The 16,756-nt window shown below is 37.7% G+C and overlaps 1 protein-coding gene and 1 long non-coding RNA gene across 6 annotated transcripts in view; one reads left to right on the top strand and one right to left on the bottom strand.

Moving 5' to 3' along the window:
• LOC119865407 overlaps window positions 1–6,413 on the top strand; it is a 7,768-nt gene extending 1,355 nt beyond the window's left edge. The window contains exons 2-3 of the long non-coding RNA XR_005377103.1: window positions 3,027–3,132; window positions 5,778–6,413. This is a non-coding gene — a long non-coding RNA (uncharacterized LOC119865407). The remainder of the gene's footprint in view (window positions 1–3,026; window positions 3,133–5,777) is intronic.
• TFDP2 (transcription factor Dp-2) overlaps window positions 1–16,756 on the bottom strand; it is a 162,369-nt gene that overhangs the window by 7,538 nt on the left and 138,075 nt on the right. For 4 of the 5 annotated variants that reach the window (XM_038571096.1, XM_038571098.1, XM_038571099.1 and 1 more), the window contains 4 exons: window positions 14,104–14,250; window positions 11,802–11,870; window positions 7,422–7,573; window positions 3,865–4,031 (listed from right to left, as the gene is read on the bottom strand). In XM_038571096.1, the coding sequence (XP_038427024.1) occupies window positions 3,865–4,031; window positions 7,422–7,573; window positions 11,802–11,870; window positions 14,104–14,250 (535 nt within the window). The remainder of the gene's footprint in view (window positions 1–3,864; window positions 4,032–7,421; window positions 7,574–11,801; window positions 11,871–14,103; window positions 14,251–16,756) is intronic. The other variant, XM_038571097.1, reaches the window with a different exon arrangement.

Raw genomic sequence — 16,756 nt, forward strand, 5'->3', positions numbered from 1 at the left:
TTGTTACTCATAAAAGATATATTTCTTTTTCCTGGTATCCTTTGCTTTGTAACTCACACTAGCCCTTATGTTATTTTTTAAAATATTTATTTATTTATTTAAAATATTTTATTATTAATGAGAAACACAGAGAGGCAGAGACATAGGCAGAGTGAACCACCCAGGTACCCCAACTAGCCCTTATTTTAAAAGGTCACATGTGGGGATCCCTGGGTGGTGCAGCGGTTTAGTGCCTGCCTTTGGCCCAGGGCGTGATCCTGGAGTCCTGGGATCTAGTCCTGCATCGGGCTCCCTGCGTGGAACCTGCTTCTCCCTCTGCCTGTGTCTCTGCCTCTCTCTCTCTCTCTCTCTCTCTCTCACGAATAAATAAATCTTAAAAATAAATAAATAAATAAAAGGTCACATGCAGTCAAATTTTTAATGAAGGCGAAGCAGACATTACTGTTTTAATCTGCATAAAATATTTTGGGTGTATCCTTGCAATATTCTTTTCTGTGCATATACCATATTTCTCCAATCACAACCCTGATAAATTCTTATTGTAATTTTAATTAATACTGGCCTCAGTATCTAGAATTTAGCTCAAGGCAGGCAGTGACCGGGACATGTAAGATCTAAATGCTACTGAATGAGTATAGTCTCTTTCACACCAAGTTTACAAGAGGTGAAAGAAATTCTAGAAAGTATTCCTATCGCAACTGATGAATTATTGAAAACTACATCTGAAACTAATGATGTGCTGTATGTTGGCTAACTGAATTTAAATAAAATAAAGAAATGTATTCCTAAAAAGAAATTCTGACTTACATTACAAAATAAGACTGTGCAATTTAGTAATGAGCTTTTATTAAAGTTCACTAAAATAGTTTTGTTAATTCCTGTGCAAAAAAAAAAACAAACCAAAACAAAAAAAAACCCAAACTATATTAGAAACTCTGCTATCCTGGTACCATGTGACCAAGAGAGAAGCTTCCTATGTAGGAAAAGAGGAAAGGAAATGATTTCATTAACTTTACCATGGCCTTGTGAACCTTTTCCTTTATAGGCTAGTTAAGGCAGCTGTGAAAAAAAAAAAAAAACTTCAATTCTAAGAAGAATAGCAGACTTTAACTACATTAAATAAGAAGCTTGTGCAAGATGAAATTAAAGCCAGAATCCTGTGGTAAATATCAATTAGTATATATGGAAACTTGCTGTCAGAACACAGCTATTTACTTGTTTGTGGGCATTACACAGTAAATTTTCTTTCTTACAATGGCTTTGAAAAGCCTACATTTCTTTCACATTATCGTAAGATACACACAATAGTTCTCACCATCTTACTCAAGAGCCATTCTGCCCCTTTGCACACTACAGGCATTTTTTTTTTAAAAGTCACCAGAAAGTCTATCTCCCAGCCTGCAAATGAAGTCACAAAGAGACCAAAACCACAGAGCCTGCCTGATTGCCCTGAGGCTTTTCACTGAGAATAAGCTAAAATAAAGTTCTGATGATTTATTGAGACCCTTTATTCAGCCCCTGCTGGACTGCCACAATGGCTGGGCTGCTAATAAAACAGCAGGGCTACTCTGGGAGACAGTGGGAAGAACAAAGCGTGGGGGGTGAAAACAAGGGGCAAGCTGGCTAAGGGACAAGAAGAAGGGGTCACACTTGCAGCAGGTGGATGGCGCTGGTTGAAGAACCAAATCCAACAGAAATCAAATCTCAATCAACAAACTCGTGTGTTTTGACCAAAGGGGCAAAACCCTAAAGCAAAATAAAGTAAGAACGAGGGGAACCTGGCTGGCTCACTGGTGAGCATGAGACTCTTGATCTCTGGGTTGTTAGTTTGAGCCCCACATTGGGTGTAGAGATTATTTAAAAATAAAATCTTAAAAAAAATTATTATTAAAGATTTTATTTATTTATTCATGAGAGACAGAGAGAGAGAGGGAGAGAGAGAGAGAGAGAGAGAGAGAGAGAGAGAGAGAGAGAGAGAGAGGCAGAGACACAGGCAGAGGGAGAAGCAGGCTCCATGCAGGAAGCCCGATATGGGACTCGATCCCGGGTCTCTAGGATCAGGCCCTGGGCTGAAAGTGGTGCTAAATCGCCGAGCCACCCAGGGATCCTTTAGTTTTTGTTTTCAAGTGTAGTCGGTATACTCTTTAAAACTCATAATAAAGACAACCTGATGCAAAAACGGGCAAAGGATCTGAACAGACATTTCTGCAAGGAAGATCTACAAATGGCCAATAAGCACACAAAAAGATGCTTAGCACCATTAGTGCTTAGGAAAATGTAAAATAAAACCACAGTAAAATACTACCTCACACCTACAAGGATAGCAATAATAAAAAGGATGAGCAATAACAAGTTTTGAGAAGGATGTGGACAAGCTGGTAGGATTGTAATTTTGTACACATGCTTTTGAAAAATAATTTGGCAGTTATTCAAAATGTTACACACAGTTATCATACGACCCAGAAATCGTACTACTAGGTACATGACCAAAAGAGGTGAAACTTATGATCACACAAAAATATGTACAAGAATGTTTATAGCAGCATCATTCATGATAGCCAAAAGCGGAAGCAATCCAAATGTCTACCAACTAATGAATGGATAGATAAAATGTGCTATTATTCATACAATGGCAATGAGAAGAGATGAACCTTGAAGACACAATGCTAAGTAAAAGAAGTCAATCACAAAGACTACATAGTGTGTGATTCCATCTATATGAAATGTCCAGAATAGGCAAATCCATAGTGACAAAGCAGATTAGTAGTTGCCTAGGGCTGGGAGGAATGGGGGAATAGGGAGTGACTGTTAATGTATATGGGGTTTCTTTTTCTTTTTGAAGTGATGAAAAATGTTTTAGAATTAGTGATGATTACATAACCTTGTGAATATACTAAATACCACTGAATTGTACATACCATAAAATGGTGAATTATATGGTATGTGAATTAAATCTCAATAAAAAAAAATTAGGATACCATTTCACATTTACCTGATTGGGCAAATGGAACACTTCCACCCTGCAGGTGAGAATGTAACTTGTGAAGTCAAATTTAAAAGTTCTGGCATCATCTAGTGAAGCTGAAGCTGCATGGACTTCTGACCCAGTAATCTCATGCTTTACACTGGCAGGTGGGTACTATGCTACTGTTATAGGAATGTTCAAAGTAGCACTGTTTTTTGTTTTTTTTTTTAAAGATTTTATTTATTCATGATAGACATGGGGGGGGGGTGGACAGAGACACAGGCAGAGGGAGAAGCAGGCACCATGCCAGGAGCCTGACATGGGACTCGATCTGGAGACTCCAGGATCACGCCCTGGGCCAAAGGCAGGCGCCAAACCACTGAGCCACCCAGGGATCCCAGTAGCACTGTTTTTTAACATCAAGAAATTGGAAACAAAACTAAAAGGTTTATCATCAGCAAAATGAATAAACAAGTTGTGATACAGCCATATAATGGAGGTCTGTACAACAGTAAAAATGTATGAATTACAGCCACATTAAACCATATGAATGAATGAAAAGATCACGTTGAGTGGAAAAAACCTGTATCACTAAAGAATATATATATCTCACACACACACACACACACACACACACATAAATATATACATTTATATAAGGTCAGAAATAAGTAAAATTAAACAATAAGTTGCTTCCAGTTTACTATATTTGCATTTATATCTCTCTAAAGAAAAATAAATGATGATAAATAAGCAATTCAAGAGAATGGTTACGTTTCAAGGGCACAGAATGTAAGGTGGGCATACAGTGGACTTTAATTTTCTATGAGGAAGGTTTTAACAGGTTTAGGTTTGACATGGAGTCAGGGACAACATGTGAAAAGTGTTAGTTAACATACCTGTGATATAACCTTCTAATGCCTTTGGCACCAATGATTTAGCAAGTTTCAGATCTTCCAGAGAGCATTTGCCTGACTCCAGGCCAAAGGACATTCCCATTCGTTTCAGCACTTCTATGTCATCATGGATCTCAAAGGTGTTGTCAAAATTAAAAAGATATTCAAACCTGTATCAGAAAACAAAGTTAGTATGGGGTTTCAGTGGTATAGGGGAGGTCTGCATAGTGTTGTACTTTGTACATTACACGCAAGAATGAGGGCCTAAATTCAGTTATAGTACTAGGAACTGTCACTGTTGAGAGCAGTAAGTCATTCTGCTGTGTTCAGGGGGAAATGACATCTCAAAGAAGACACTTTCCCAACTAAAACAGTTTTCCTATGACAAATAATAGGAGTCCATAAACTTCAGTTGTTACAAACAGGGAACAGAAACTCTGGTGTAAAGCCAACACTTTCAAAGTTGGCTACAGTTTTGTCACAGAAGACAAATTATTAAGGAAGACTTTTCAGTTTAGTATAATATATGACATCCCTACTATGAGTTGGCCTATCAGGTTTGAGAGAGAGAAAAAAAAAACCAATAAACTATTTTGGATGCTTACTTCATTTTCCTGAGTCAAGTGTCAAGCTATAGAATTTAGATAAGCAATAAGTGGAAGACTTTTCACAAACAAACCAAAACCCAAATCCTGTCTTGCGAGCCTAAGAAGTGAAATAAATGACTTAAGGAAAAAGTGCACATTTACAAATGTCCTTGAAAAGTACCAAATCAGAATGCCCAGCTGCCCTGTACAATGTTTCAAAAAAACACAGTCCTTTTGACTCCTAGGCTGGGCCCTGGGGCACCTTTACCCATAGGCCTCAGTTGCACAGGGACTGAGTGCAGATGAATGTTTTGGCACAGTGGTGGGTTTATATTGTCATAAAATTCTTATTAAAATCACGTGAAGGTAAAATAATTCATGCTAGATTTTAGGTCAGGGCAAAAATTACAATTTAAAATGAAATACCATGTTTAAATAGTCTGAAGTATTATATAAATGTGAATAAAGGACATTAACAAATTTTCAGTGAAAAACACACAAAAAATTTGAAGCATGTGCCTGTCAAGGAGATGATTCCTGGTAAATGTTAAAAGCAGATGGTTTTGTAAATTTAATCCCCATTGTGAAGAGCCTCAAGGCTAATTAAGAGGAAAAGATTGTATCAACAAAGTAACTGAAAGACAAGGCTTTAGGACCTACTTTGAGTAACAAGCTTCTACAAGCTGCTCACAGCCTCCTTCCCTACACTAAGTTGGGCTGGGAAAGGGCATGAGTCAGTAACCACCTACGTAGGGATGGAAACCTTACCAGGTCCCAGCCTAGGACGAACAGAATCCATAATTCCCTTAGGCCAATGGTTCCCAGATCTTCCTGCTACTCTTTTTAGGCTTGGAAGACTAAGGGATGAAGAGAATTTAATAATCCCTCACAAAACAAGAGGCTGACTGGAGAGAGGAACTAGAATTCTAAGACTGTTTCTCCTGAAAATACGTTAAACATTCTCCAGGAGTCTCAGTTTTATGAGAATATGTTAATAGTCCCTGTAAGATGTAGGTTTTTGTGAAGATTCTGCAATTGTGTGAATAATAATATAGACACGTACCATTTACTGACCACTGGGCTGGGTTCTTTAAGATTTATCTACAACTTTTGAAAATCAGCAAGTTAAATACTATAAATCCTACTTTTGAGGAGGAAGCATCCAGATCTCAGAAAGGTTAAGAAACTATGTAGCTAGAGGAAAAACTGAAAAATGGATCTTCTGACTTCATACTATTTTTATGTCTATAGTCTTAATTATCAAATACTTTTGAGATCCTTGCTCACTGTTTTTTTTTTTTTTTTTCTTTTGGCACCTTCTTATTTAAGTGACCTAGAATCTCTGTATGCAATCAAGATAAAGAGGGGAAGCAACACTGCCTGAGAAAAGAGTGGAAAAGACAAGGGAAGGAAAGCCCAAGGGCCATGCCGTAGCTCTAAGGAGACCAGAGGCCGAAGTCTCCCTGGACAGTCTTAGACTATGCCTGTGGGACTGATGTGATTACTGAGCACTCTTTTACTTTCAAATGGATCCCAATTTGGTCAATAAATTATATGCTGACTCCTTGTGACAGCAGCTAATATTTATAAAGTGCTTGCCTTGGGTCAAAACCTTTATAGACATCATCGTATTTAATCCTCACAAGGCTAGTAGGATGTGATAGAGGCTTTGGAATCATCCTCTTTTGTTCTTCAGAACATTGCTCTGAAGCAGCTAAATGGGGGAGCCCCAATCCACACTTAGGTCTTTCTCACTCCACACCTTATTCCCTTAAATATCTCAGGATACTGGTCACAGCCTGAAGATCACTGCTATTTTCATGAAGAGTAAAATAAGTTACAAATTAACTAGTAGTATTTTAAAAACTGTGCCATTGCTCACTTGCTATGATAAGTATCATCAACTTTAGTTAAAATGTAAAAAAATGCTGGTGGGATTGTAAATTGGTGTAGCCGCGATGGAAAACAGTATGAATGTTTCTCAAAAAATTAAAAACAGAACTACCACATGATCCAGCTATTTCACTTGTGGGCATATATCTGAAGGAAATAAGATCACTATTTCACAAAGATACCTGCACCCCCATGTTCACTGCAGCATTATTTATAATAGCCAAGATACAGAACCAACCTGTCTTCTGACATATGGACAAAGAAAGTAAATGTAGAGTATGTCTGTTATCTGAGTGTGTACAAATGGAATATCTGGCCATAAAAAAGAAGGAAATTCTGACATTTGCAACAACATGGGTGGACCTTGAGGGAATTCTCCTCACTGAAATAAGATGACAGAGAAAGACAAGTACTGTATAATCTCCCTTATATATGGAATCTAAAAAAAAAAAAAAAAAATGAAGTCACAGATGCAGAGAACAGACTATTGGTTGCCAGAGGTGGATGAAATGGGTGAAGGTGGTCAAAAGGTATAAACTTCTAGTTATAAAATAAATAAAAAAAGAAAGCAGACAATGCACCTAGCATTTTCATGCCCATTCATTCATAAGCAGAAGCATACTCCAATACCATAGAGCAAACCAGAAAAACAAAGAAACTGCCCTAATGCCACATGTTGACCTAAAATATTTCCACAATAAACTATGCAAGTGAATCACCAGGAAAACTACCTTGTCCCAGGCCCTCACTGATGGTCTACTTTGAGGCAGTTACTTGCCCAGGGTTCCCACAGAGTGTACATACATGCACATCCTGGCTGGGGTCCAGGCTCCACTATGCGTATAGTATAGGCAGCACAGAGCCAGGCACAAGACAGGGGGCTGCAGAGGGTGAGTGATGAAGAATGCACTAGTAGATGGCAGCAAGTCCATCAGCGAAGGTATTTCCCATGCCCCAAGGAGGTCAGCCCAGCCTGCCCGGGGGCTCAGATAACGAAGTACACCCTTCTTTATGTTGCAAATGCTAGGAATGTGTTAACAGGAGGCTGGCCCTACAGTCCTCCCCTAGTTCTCCACTCACTTGTCACTGGAGATGCTGCAATCTATGACTGTTTTTCTGCTTGTATTGATGATTATAAATGGCAGCTGAATGGTGGAGTTCAGAGCCGGAGGGCCCTGGTTCTGTTGTTCATTTTGCCGATTTCGCTGAACCAGGTTTTTGAAAGCGATTTGCTGTAATGATCAATAAAAAGAATATGGTCATTTAAAGTGAATAAGTGATTTGGAATTAAATGAATTAAAATAAATGCATTTAAGGAATAGTTTAAAATTAAAGAGTTTAAAGAGGCTGTCTACCTATTAGTTAATTAAAATTAAATAGTAAAAAAGAAAAGATTAGAATGATCTAACTCAGACACATTTCAAGGGAAAAAACATACATGAATGAAGGGAAAAAACATAAATGAATTTTAAATGATGTCTAACATCATCCTAATATAAATAATGGGACCTATGACTCCCATCATCCATAGACACAGGATCTTACAAATCTGGGAGAGCCCAGCAGCTCTTGCAACTCTTCTTAGAGTGACACAGAGAAAGTGATACTAAGTGAACTTATATTTCCCATTTATCTTAACTTTTTTTTTTTAATTTTTATTTATTTATGATAGTCACACAGAGAGAGAGAGAGAGAGAGGCAGAGACACAGGCAGAGGGAGAAGCAGGCTCCATGCACCGGGAGCCCGACGTGGGATTCGATCCTGGGTCTCCAGGATCGCGCCCTGGGCCAAAGGCAGGCGCCAAACCGCTGCGCCACCCAGGGATCCCATATTTCCCATTTATCTAACACAGACTCTTGGGAGTTTGGGGTTAAATACACCTTTTAGATTGTCTAGCTCAGGATATGCAAACTTTTCGTCAAATGAAATCTATGGGACACCATATAAAACAGATAAAAGTAGTACTGCTGTGCCTGGCTGCAGTGGGGCAGGGAGTCCGGAGCCCAGCTGGCTCTGCCCTCACTCACCCCTTAGGTTTCTAGGGTACCTCCACAGAACTCCTGCATCCTCAGGGCATAGCTGGGATCTGGCCCAACTCACCCCCCGCACCTGATATCTTCCAGACAAGAAACTGAAGGTTAGCACTTATATCAAGGCCTGCATTTTTATCCTGAATCTTGCTATTTTTAGTTATACCCATTATTTGCAAGTCATAGAAGTGACTGCCCACCCCCTTTTAATAAGGCAAACGTTTCAGAGAATTCCATAGCTAGAAAGACTATGCAATTCAACTTTTTCATCTGCTCATGAAAGAGTGGTTTTAAATATTCCTAAAGTCAGATCCACTCATTCCCTTTTATTGGTGTGTCCCATCTTCTCATCCAGTAGTGATGAATTTAAGTGACTTTCTATGTTTTAGCACTCTTACCCTAGGATTATTTATTTTAGGTTCTGAGCCTTAACAAAAGTTTAAGATTATTTTTATCTTAAAATGACTGGGTACTATCCCTAGAAAGTAAAAATTTACTCCTAAAATGCACAAAACAGAAGGGACACCAATTTATTCTAGCCCTAACAGTGTGTCCAAAAATCACCAGCAGTACCAATCACAATCAAAACATTTACCAGTTATCAATACGATCAAACATTACTTAAGTCAGACTTCATTATTTTCTGCTGGTAAAGAATGAAGGCTGTTTTATATTCTTTGCTTAATATATTTAATGTTGAAAAAAATGCTACTGATACTGTAAGACTGAGACAAGGAATGAAATGTTTGGATACTTCTGCTTAGATTCTCTTCCCTTCTACTAGAAAAAGCATCTCAGGAGATGATGTCATACTTTGCCCTAGCTTTGTGGACCTAGTGCCAATGGCAGGGTCATGCCTGGGAGGGAATATCAACAGTGATAAATCAGAGTTCTTATATATTTATGACTCACTATTCAATACTGTGTACATTTAATAGTACATCAAAGATTTTTTCAGGCCAAGAAAGCAGTAAAAACACATATAATGTTATTTTGATAGTAAAAAGAAAAATCACGTCCCGTTTGTTTTGGATTCATTTCCTTCGTTGACCTTTGATTGATTTCCTTCAGCCTTTTGTTCTTTTCCAGGTTCATTAACATCAATTTCAGAAGCTGAACACAGGGCAGGCTCAGCCATTCATTTTGCTATGTATTAATAGCCCTGGAAAAGGTTTAAGGGCTGGTAGGGCCAGTTATATAGAGAAAAGTAGGGTATCTGGATTACCTATAGATATCATCTACTCACACCATTCCTCTTCTACATTACCAAGGATAAATGAGAAATGGTGCCATGTAAGTAAAACTTACCTGTGTCATGTGATGTGAGTGGTGACACTGACTTGTTAAAAATCAAGCTAGCTTTGCCAGGGTAAATTACTAATGTTCAGGGACATGTTTAATTTACTGTCAGTGACAGCTTTTGAGAGATGCACAACACAGCAGGAAATAAGCTGTATGTATGTCTACCAGAAGACCAGAGAGTAGTTGTTTCCAGTTATACTTTGGGTTTCACTTTAATATTAAGAGAGACCTACTTTTTAAATGTTGACAGCTAGGTTGCCCCTGGGTTGAAATTTAGAAATATCTGGTTTGAGACATACAAAAGGAAAATAAATTTAGGACTTAAAAAATACAGTGTTCACTGTACAAAGATAAGCAGAGGAAAAAATATTCAAGTTCATTCTTTATGAAGGCTATCTAGGGATGTGAACGTCCCACAGACAGGACGGTGACCGTGCTTAGCACCATTCTTTTCGAGAAGCAGATTATTGTGGGTATACTAATAGACAGGTTTTTCATGAACGCTATGCCAAAAATCAAGCTCTAGAATGAAGGTAGGTCATGAAGGAAGGTCCCATGAAGGTAGGCTCTGAGGGAACCTGAGGAAGGCCTGGCATAGCAGTGAGGGAGTGTGAGCTAGCAGGGAGCCGTGTGGGCATAGGGACAGCATCGGCAGCTGGGGGAAGGAAGGGACAGCATGGATTAGAAGCTAGTGCCTGGCAGGCCAGGTCGCAGGAGGCAGACTTGCAGAGAGAGGAGCAAAGGAATAAACAATCAGCTTTCAAGTTTTTTGTTCTGTTTTATAAGCTGTGGAATACTCTTTTCAAACAAAACCTTATTTGGAAATTCAGTATGAAAAAACATATAAAGTGCTCATTCCAGCCCTAGCTCCTCAGGTAGGTCCTCCAGGGCTCAGAGTGAAAAGCAGACACGGAACACAATGAGGAAGAAAGAAATGGCCTCATCAGGGTGGAACTTCGCCTTTGGAGTATGCTGTGTTTGGGCAATCTCTGCTCTATCTGCTGCTACTCTTTTGCCCTTGCTCTTCTACTTCCTTTCCTACTTCCTTCCCAGGTCATATATAGGTCTCTGCAAGGGCTAAACGGTTTTCTCTTGCTGCTCTGATTTATACATGAACGTAAAATAAAAAGAACACATGTAACTATCTAGAAAGGGAAAAACAAAAATGTGGAGTATTTAAGAATACCTCACATACTCTGTCCATTAGATCAAGGGAGTGTTTTGGAAAAACCCTACTACGATATTTGATAATTTAACTGTTACCTTTATTTCTGAAAAAAATGGATTACATCAAAAATTAAATAGGTTCTAACGGCTGTCAAATCAAAGTGGATTTTATGAGTGTTTGGAAGCTTTTCATATAAAGACAATTTGCTGATTAAAAAAAAAAGCATAAAGACCCTCTGGTTCATTTTAAAAGGGTTTCTGATTGCTCTGAAAATGACCCCAGTGTACTGCTCAAATGAATTTTTACAGCAACTGCAATTACCGAAAATAAAATTTACAAAAGTCCATGTGATTTTATCTCATATGATTTTTATAAATCGGCTCTATTATATTTTAAAAAACCATCCAAATTCTAGGCAGTTATCCAAAACAGTATAAATACAGGGATCCTTATTACACTATAAAAGCAAATTTTCTTAAAAAGAAATGCATTTTTAACTTTTGGTATTTCTATGAAGCTTACTGAATCACCACATATTATTCCGTTGTTTATAGATAATAAGTCATTATAGGTGGATTTGATTATCTTACTCAAAGTGCCTGAAGTTCAACTAGTCTTACTTCTTTATATTCTAAATTGCTAAAATAAACACATACAAAAGGACCTGAGTTTCTATTCAGAATAAAGGTCAGAAGTAAATCGCTGTGTCATGTAAGTCACACACAGGGCAGGTGACATGCCATGGGGCCATGATGATGGTGAGAGACAGAACCAACCATCTTAAAGGCAGACCATGTGGATGGTGGTGAGCACAGATGAAGAGAAGGCCGCCCCAGATTGGTCCCATCGGACACTACTCAAAAGGGACCCAAAGTAGAAAACACTGATTCTAAATGCAAGTAAGGAGAGCAGTAGAATATAGGCAGGGAAAAGAATGAAAACCATCCCAGCATCTATACCTGCAGGAGAAGTTCTTGCAGCTGGGCCCGCTTCTGCTTTATCCGTTCTATCCTCCTCTGCTTCTCTATCTTTAAAACATAAGTTACAAAATATCATGAACATATGGAAAGTATAAAGTACAGCTCACTTTCCTGGTTCCAATTCTGAGATATCAAGAATTTTCCCCAGGGGTGCCTGGGTGGCTCAGTCGGTTAAGAGTCCAACTCTTGGTTTTGGCTCAGGTCATAATCTCAGGGTTGTGGGATCGAGCCCCACATTGGGCTCTAGGCTCAGTGCAGAGAATCTGTTTGGGTTTCTCCCCCTCTTTATTTCCCTCTGCCCCTCTCCCTGCTCATGCTTTGTGTTCTCTCTCTCTCTCTCTCAGATAAATAAATAACTCTTAAATTTTTTTTTTCCTTAAAACTCAATCCATTTTAACTATCAATATCAATTAAGGCATATCACACCTTTTTGGGAAGCAGGAGTTAGGGTAAGCAAGTAGGCACGATAACAGAATTGTGGCAACTATTATCAATAATGAAATCCATCCACTTAATAAAATCTTGGTATGCAGTACTTGTTGCTATTTCTTACTCAATTCTAATCAGAATCATAGCTAACACTTAGTGAAGACTTACTCTGTGTGTCAGCAACTCAACTAAGCACTTCACACACATCTTTTTTTTTTCCTTTACACATCATCTTAATGCATCTTCACAAAACTCTATGAGGTAAAGTACTGTTGTTACCCATTTTGCATGTAAGGAAATGGAGGCATAGAGGGTGAAGTAACTGCCCAAGGTCACATAGTTTGTGAATGTTAAGAGTCAGGATTTGAACCTAAACTATTTGGTTCCAGAGGCCCTCCTATTAATTACTTTCCTATATTACCCCTAACCTGAAGAATGAGGTAAGATCTCATTTAAGATCTCAGTTTAAATGGCTTTATTTTTTTTTTAAGATTTTATTTATTTATTCATGATAGACAGAAAGAGAGAGACAGAGACACAGGCAGAGGGAGAAGCAGGCTCCATGCCGGGAGCCCGACTGGGACTCGATCCCGGGACTCCAGGATCGCGCCCCGGGCCAAAGGCAGGCGCCAAACCACTGAGCCACCCAGGGATCCCCAGTTTAATTGACTTTTAAATGGACATTGCTCCTAATACAGATAGCCTACATATTCAATATATAATTCCTACTTGTATACGGAACATGCTTATGGGACTAACAAATTTTTGCTTATTGAGGCTTAGTTATCAGCTTAATATTACTGGTAATAAAAATGATCCTTAAATTCCACTCTATCAGAAGGAGAAAAGGAGGTCATTTCCATTGTAGAATATGGATAATATTCTACAACTTCTGACGAATGTCTAATTTCTCCCTCCACCCACAAGTTATACCAAGTAAGTTTTGATTTGATGAGGGGAAAAGGGCTGAGAAAAACAAGAAATCAACCATATTTATTGCCAGAAACTCTATTTAACCTCGATTTATTCCATTTATGGCCATTATAGTATAAGTATGTCAAATCAATTTAAAACCAGTAGGTCAGAGTACATGCTCATATAGGAAAAATTGTCTATAATGATTAAAGTTAATGGAATAAAAAATTTTTTTGTTTGTTTTGGTTTTTGGATTTTATTTGAAAGACGGGGGGGGGGGAGAGAGAGAGAGAGAGAGAGAGCGCGCGCACACAAGAGAGAACATGAGCAGAGGGACAGGGGGACTGATATGGGACTCAATCCTGGGACCCTGAGATCACGACCTGAACAAAAGGTAGACGCTTAACCAACTGAGCCACTGAGGCACCCATAAAAGCTGTTTTTGCACATATCATCCTAAAAATCATAGAAGCTGAACATTCTATCCTTTCTGATAAAGATACAGATGAAATACCATTCTGTTGCCACTGATGTGAGAGTCAAAGATAAAAGTTTAAACACAAAAGGTAAACAGCCAGTTTCCTTTTGTTTTGTATCCCTATAGCAAGCATTTCATCAAATAAGATATTTCTATTCATGAATTGTCCAAAACTTCTTAGTAGAGTGCTCAGAATTAAGCTAGAATAAAATAAAAATCTTATCTAAGAAACTGTAAAAATCAAGTCAATTAATTTCTGTGTCCCTCAGTTTCATCAAAGTATATACCTTGCTAAATCTCCTTCCAGTTCTAAAATTCTACACAGAAGAGTCTGTTAAAAAAAAAAAGACATAGTATACGAGAATAATTAGAAATATTTTAATATATGCATTTCTAAATTAAAATGCATCTTAGGTAAAATAAAGCAAACTACTATCTAAAAACAGTTTCCTCACTTACCTCAAGATTTTGACATTCCTGAGCAGAATTGGTAGGCAAGCCAATCCACTTGATTTCTTTTTTTTCCTTTGAAATTATGTTCATTGCCATTAGCACATTTAAAGCATCATAAACTCTTCTCCTAATATTCTTCTGATCATAAGCCTGCTAAAAAGTATTTTTAATGAGTGATAAATTGCAAAGGTTAAGATACAGTCACAGGATATTAAGATATCCTGTTTAATATTATTATTATAATATCTTTAGAGTGCTTAAAGAATTCTATACCCAGTGAAAATATCCTTCAAGAGCAAAGATGAGATAAATATACTTTCAAACAATCTAAAACATAATACAATCTAAAAAATAAAGATTATGTTACCAACAGATCTAAATTTAAAAATACTAAAGGGCCTTCTTTTGGGAGAAGGAAGATGGATGGGATCCAAGATGGGAGTTTGGAGATGTAGGATGGAATGAAGACCAACTCAAAAGATAAATATACGGGTATATCCCAATTAACACTCAGTTTATAAAACAATAATGTCTTGTGGAATCAAGAATATAGAACTAACATACATGACAATAGTATTATATCAGAAAGGGGTAATGGAGTTGTTAGTTAAAGCGAGCTAAACCTCTCCATTGTCTGGGGGATATGAGACTTTGAAAAGTCAAGGATGCATGTTTTAAGCTCTAGGTAAACCGTGCTTTTCAAGTATGTGGTCCAAGTCCGTGCTGATCTGTAAACTGTTACTAGTCTACAATGAAAATAGCGAACTTGCACCAAAATGTCATCACAAAGATCAATAAGCATACTGTTTACTTCAGCTGATTTTTTTTTCTTTCTTTGGTAGCAAGATTTTTTAAAAAAAGATTTTATTTATTTATTCATGAGAGAGAGAGAGAGAGAGAGACATAGGCAGAGAGAGAAGCAGGCTCCTCACAGGGAGCCCAATGCGGGACTCAATCCTGGGACTGGGATCACGCCCTGAGCCAAAGGCCGATGCTCAACCACTGAGCCACTCAGGCATCCCCGTAGCAAGATTTTTTCAATGAAGGAGACTGTGTTAAACTTAGATTGTGGAAAAAGTCCCTTATTTTATTATGGACAAGTAGCTCCTAAGGAAAAATCCAATCAATAAAATGCCATGATAATAAAGGATGGTGGAGAACACGGAATACAGAACTAAACTTAAATAAGTGGGAGATTTAAGTTATAGAACCGAATGTAAATATTAGAAATCCTGGCACTGTGGAAATAATGATAATATAGTAAAAAAATACCAGGAGGAGACAACAAAATAGGCTTGCTCGTGTTCTCCTTGCTATTTTAAGGGGTATGGGATTCAAAGCAGATTAACTATTTAAACAGATGAAGTAAATAGTAACACAGGTTTTGGCACAATATATTTATTTAAAGTCATAAAAACAAACTGTAATAATATTACTCTTTTAACAACTACCACTAAGATATTCAATCTGTATCTGTGGTAGACAAAAGATGGGACATGCAAGTAGATAGAAGCATATTAACTTTTTCCCTTCATAATCAACAGATATTGGTTTATAGGTAACAACAAAAGAAACAAAATACTGAAGTTACTTAAAGTTATAAAGATAACCAGTTAAAGAACTAAAGACTACAAACCTTCCAATTTATATATTTATAAAAAAAAAATAACACAGCAGTGAATAGACAGAAAACCCCCAACTCTTGCTTGTATTCAGGGATGAGGATGGGGTTGGTAAGTTAAAATTTATATTAGATGATAAAATGTGTTAAGAAGAAATGCCTCGGTACAGTGACATCTGAATAAAAATTGGAGAGAAGAGAGAAACCATATGGCTCCTTAGCAGAGATTCAGACATAGGAAATAGCAAGTCTAACAGTCTGATAAGGAACGTACCTGGCATATTCACCCCGAAACAAAAAGCAAACAAAAACCCACCAATCTCATTCATGGCTGTCAGTGTAAAACTCCTAAATTTTCAGGAAACACACAGAATTTGATTGAATTCAATATCCATTTCTGAATTTTTTAATTAAGAAAAATGAAAGAAATATTCATTTAAAAGATCAAGTTATGGTTGCTATAATTTCAAGATAAAACTTTTATCATAAGGTGGCTAGAGTATAGTAACTGGGAGAGTTCCTAGTAGGAGATGAGATGAGAGAGGTAATGGTGGGCTAGATCATATAGGTCTTGTAGAACATTTTGAAAATTTCCACTTTCACTCAGAATCAGAATGCGACATACCTTCTCTACAGGTGCCAGAGAAAAGAAAAAAAATGCATTACCAAATAATGGCTCACAAGAAAAATCTCAAAGCAATTTTAAAAAATATATAAATAGTTCAATTTACAAAAAAAATCCCTATTACCTGGAAATATAAAAATTCTAATGCCATTCTTAGGTCAGAGAGGAAACTAAAACCAAAGTTGCAGAATATTTAAAGAGTAATATATCAGAATCAATGGGAAATGGCTAAAGCAGTGCACATGAGGATAAGTCACAGCTATAAACATTTTCATTGGGACGCCTGGGTGGCTCAGTGGTTGAGCGTCTGCCTTTGGCTCAGGGTGTGATCCCTGGTCCAGGGATCAAGTCCCACATCGGGCTCCCTGTGAGGAGCCTGCCTCTCCCTTGCCTGTGTCTCTGCCCCTCTCTCT

The sequence above is a fragment of the Canis lupus genome, chromosome 23 (genome assembly GCF_011100685.1).
Source record: "Canis lupus familiaris isolate Mischka breed German Shepherd chromosome 23, alternate assembly UU_Cfam_GSD_1.0, whole genome shotgun sequence".
In the NCBI taxonomy this organism is placed as follows: domain Eukaryota; kingdom Metazoa; phylum Chordata; class Mammalia; order Carnivora; family Canidae; genus Canis; species Canis lupus.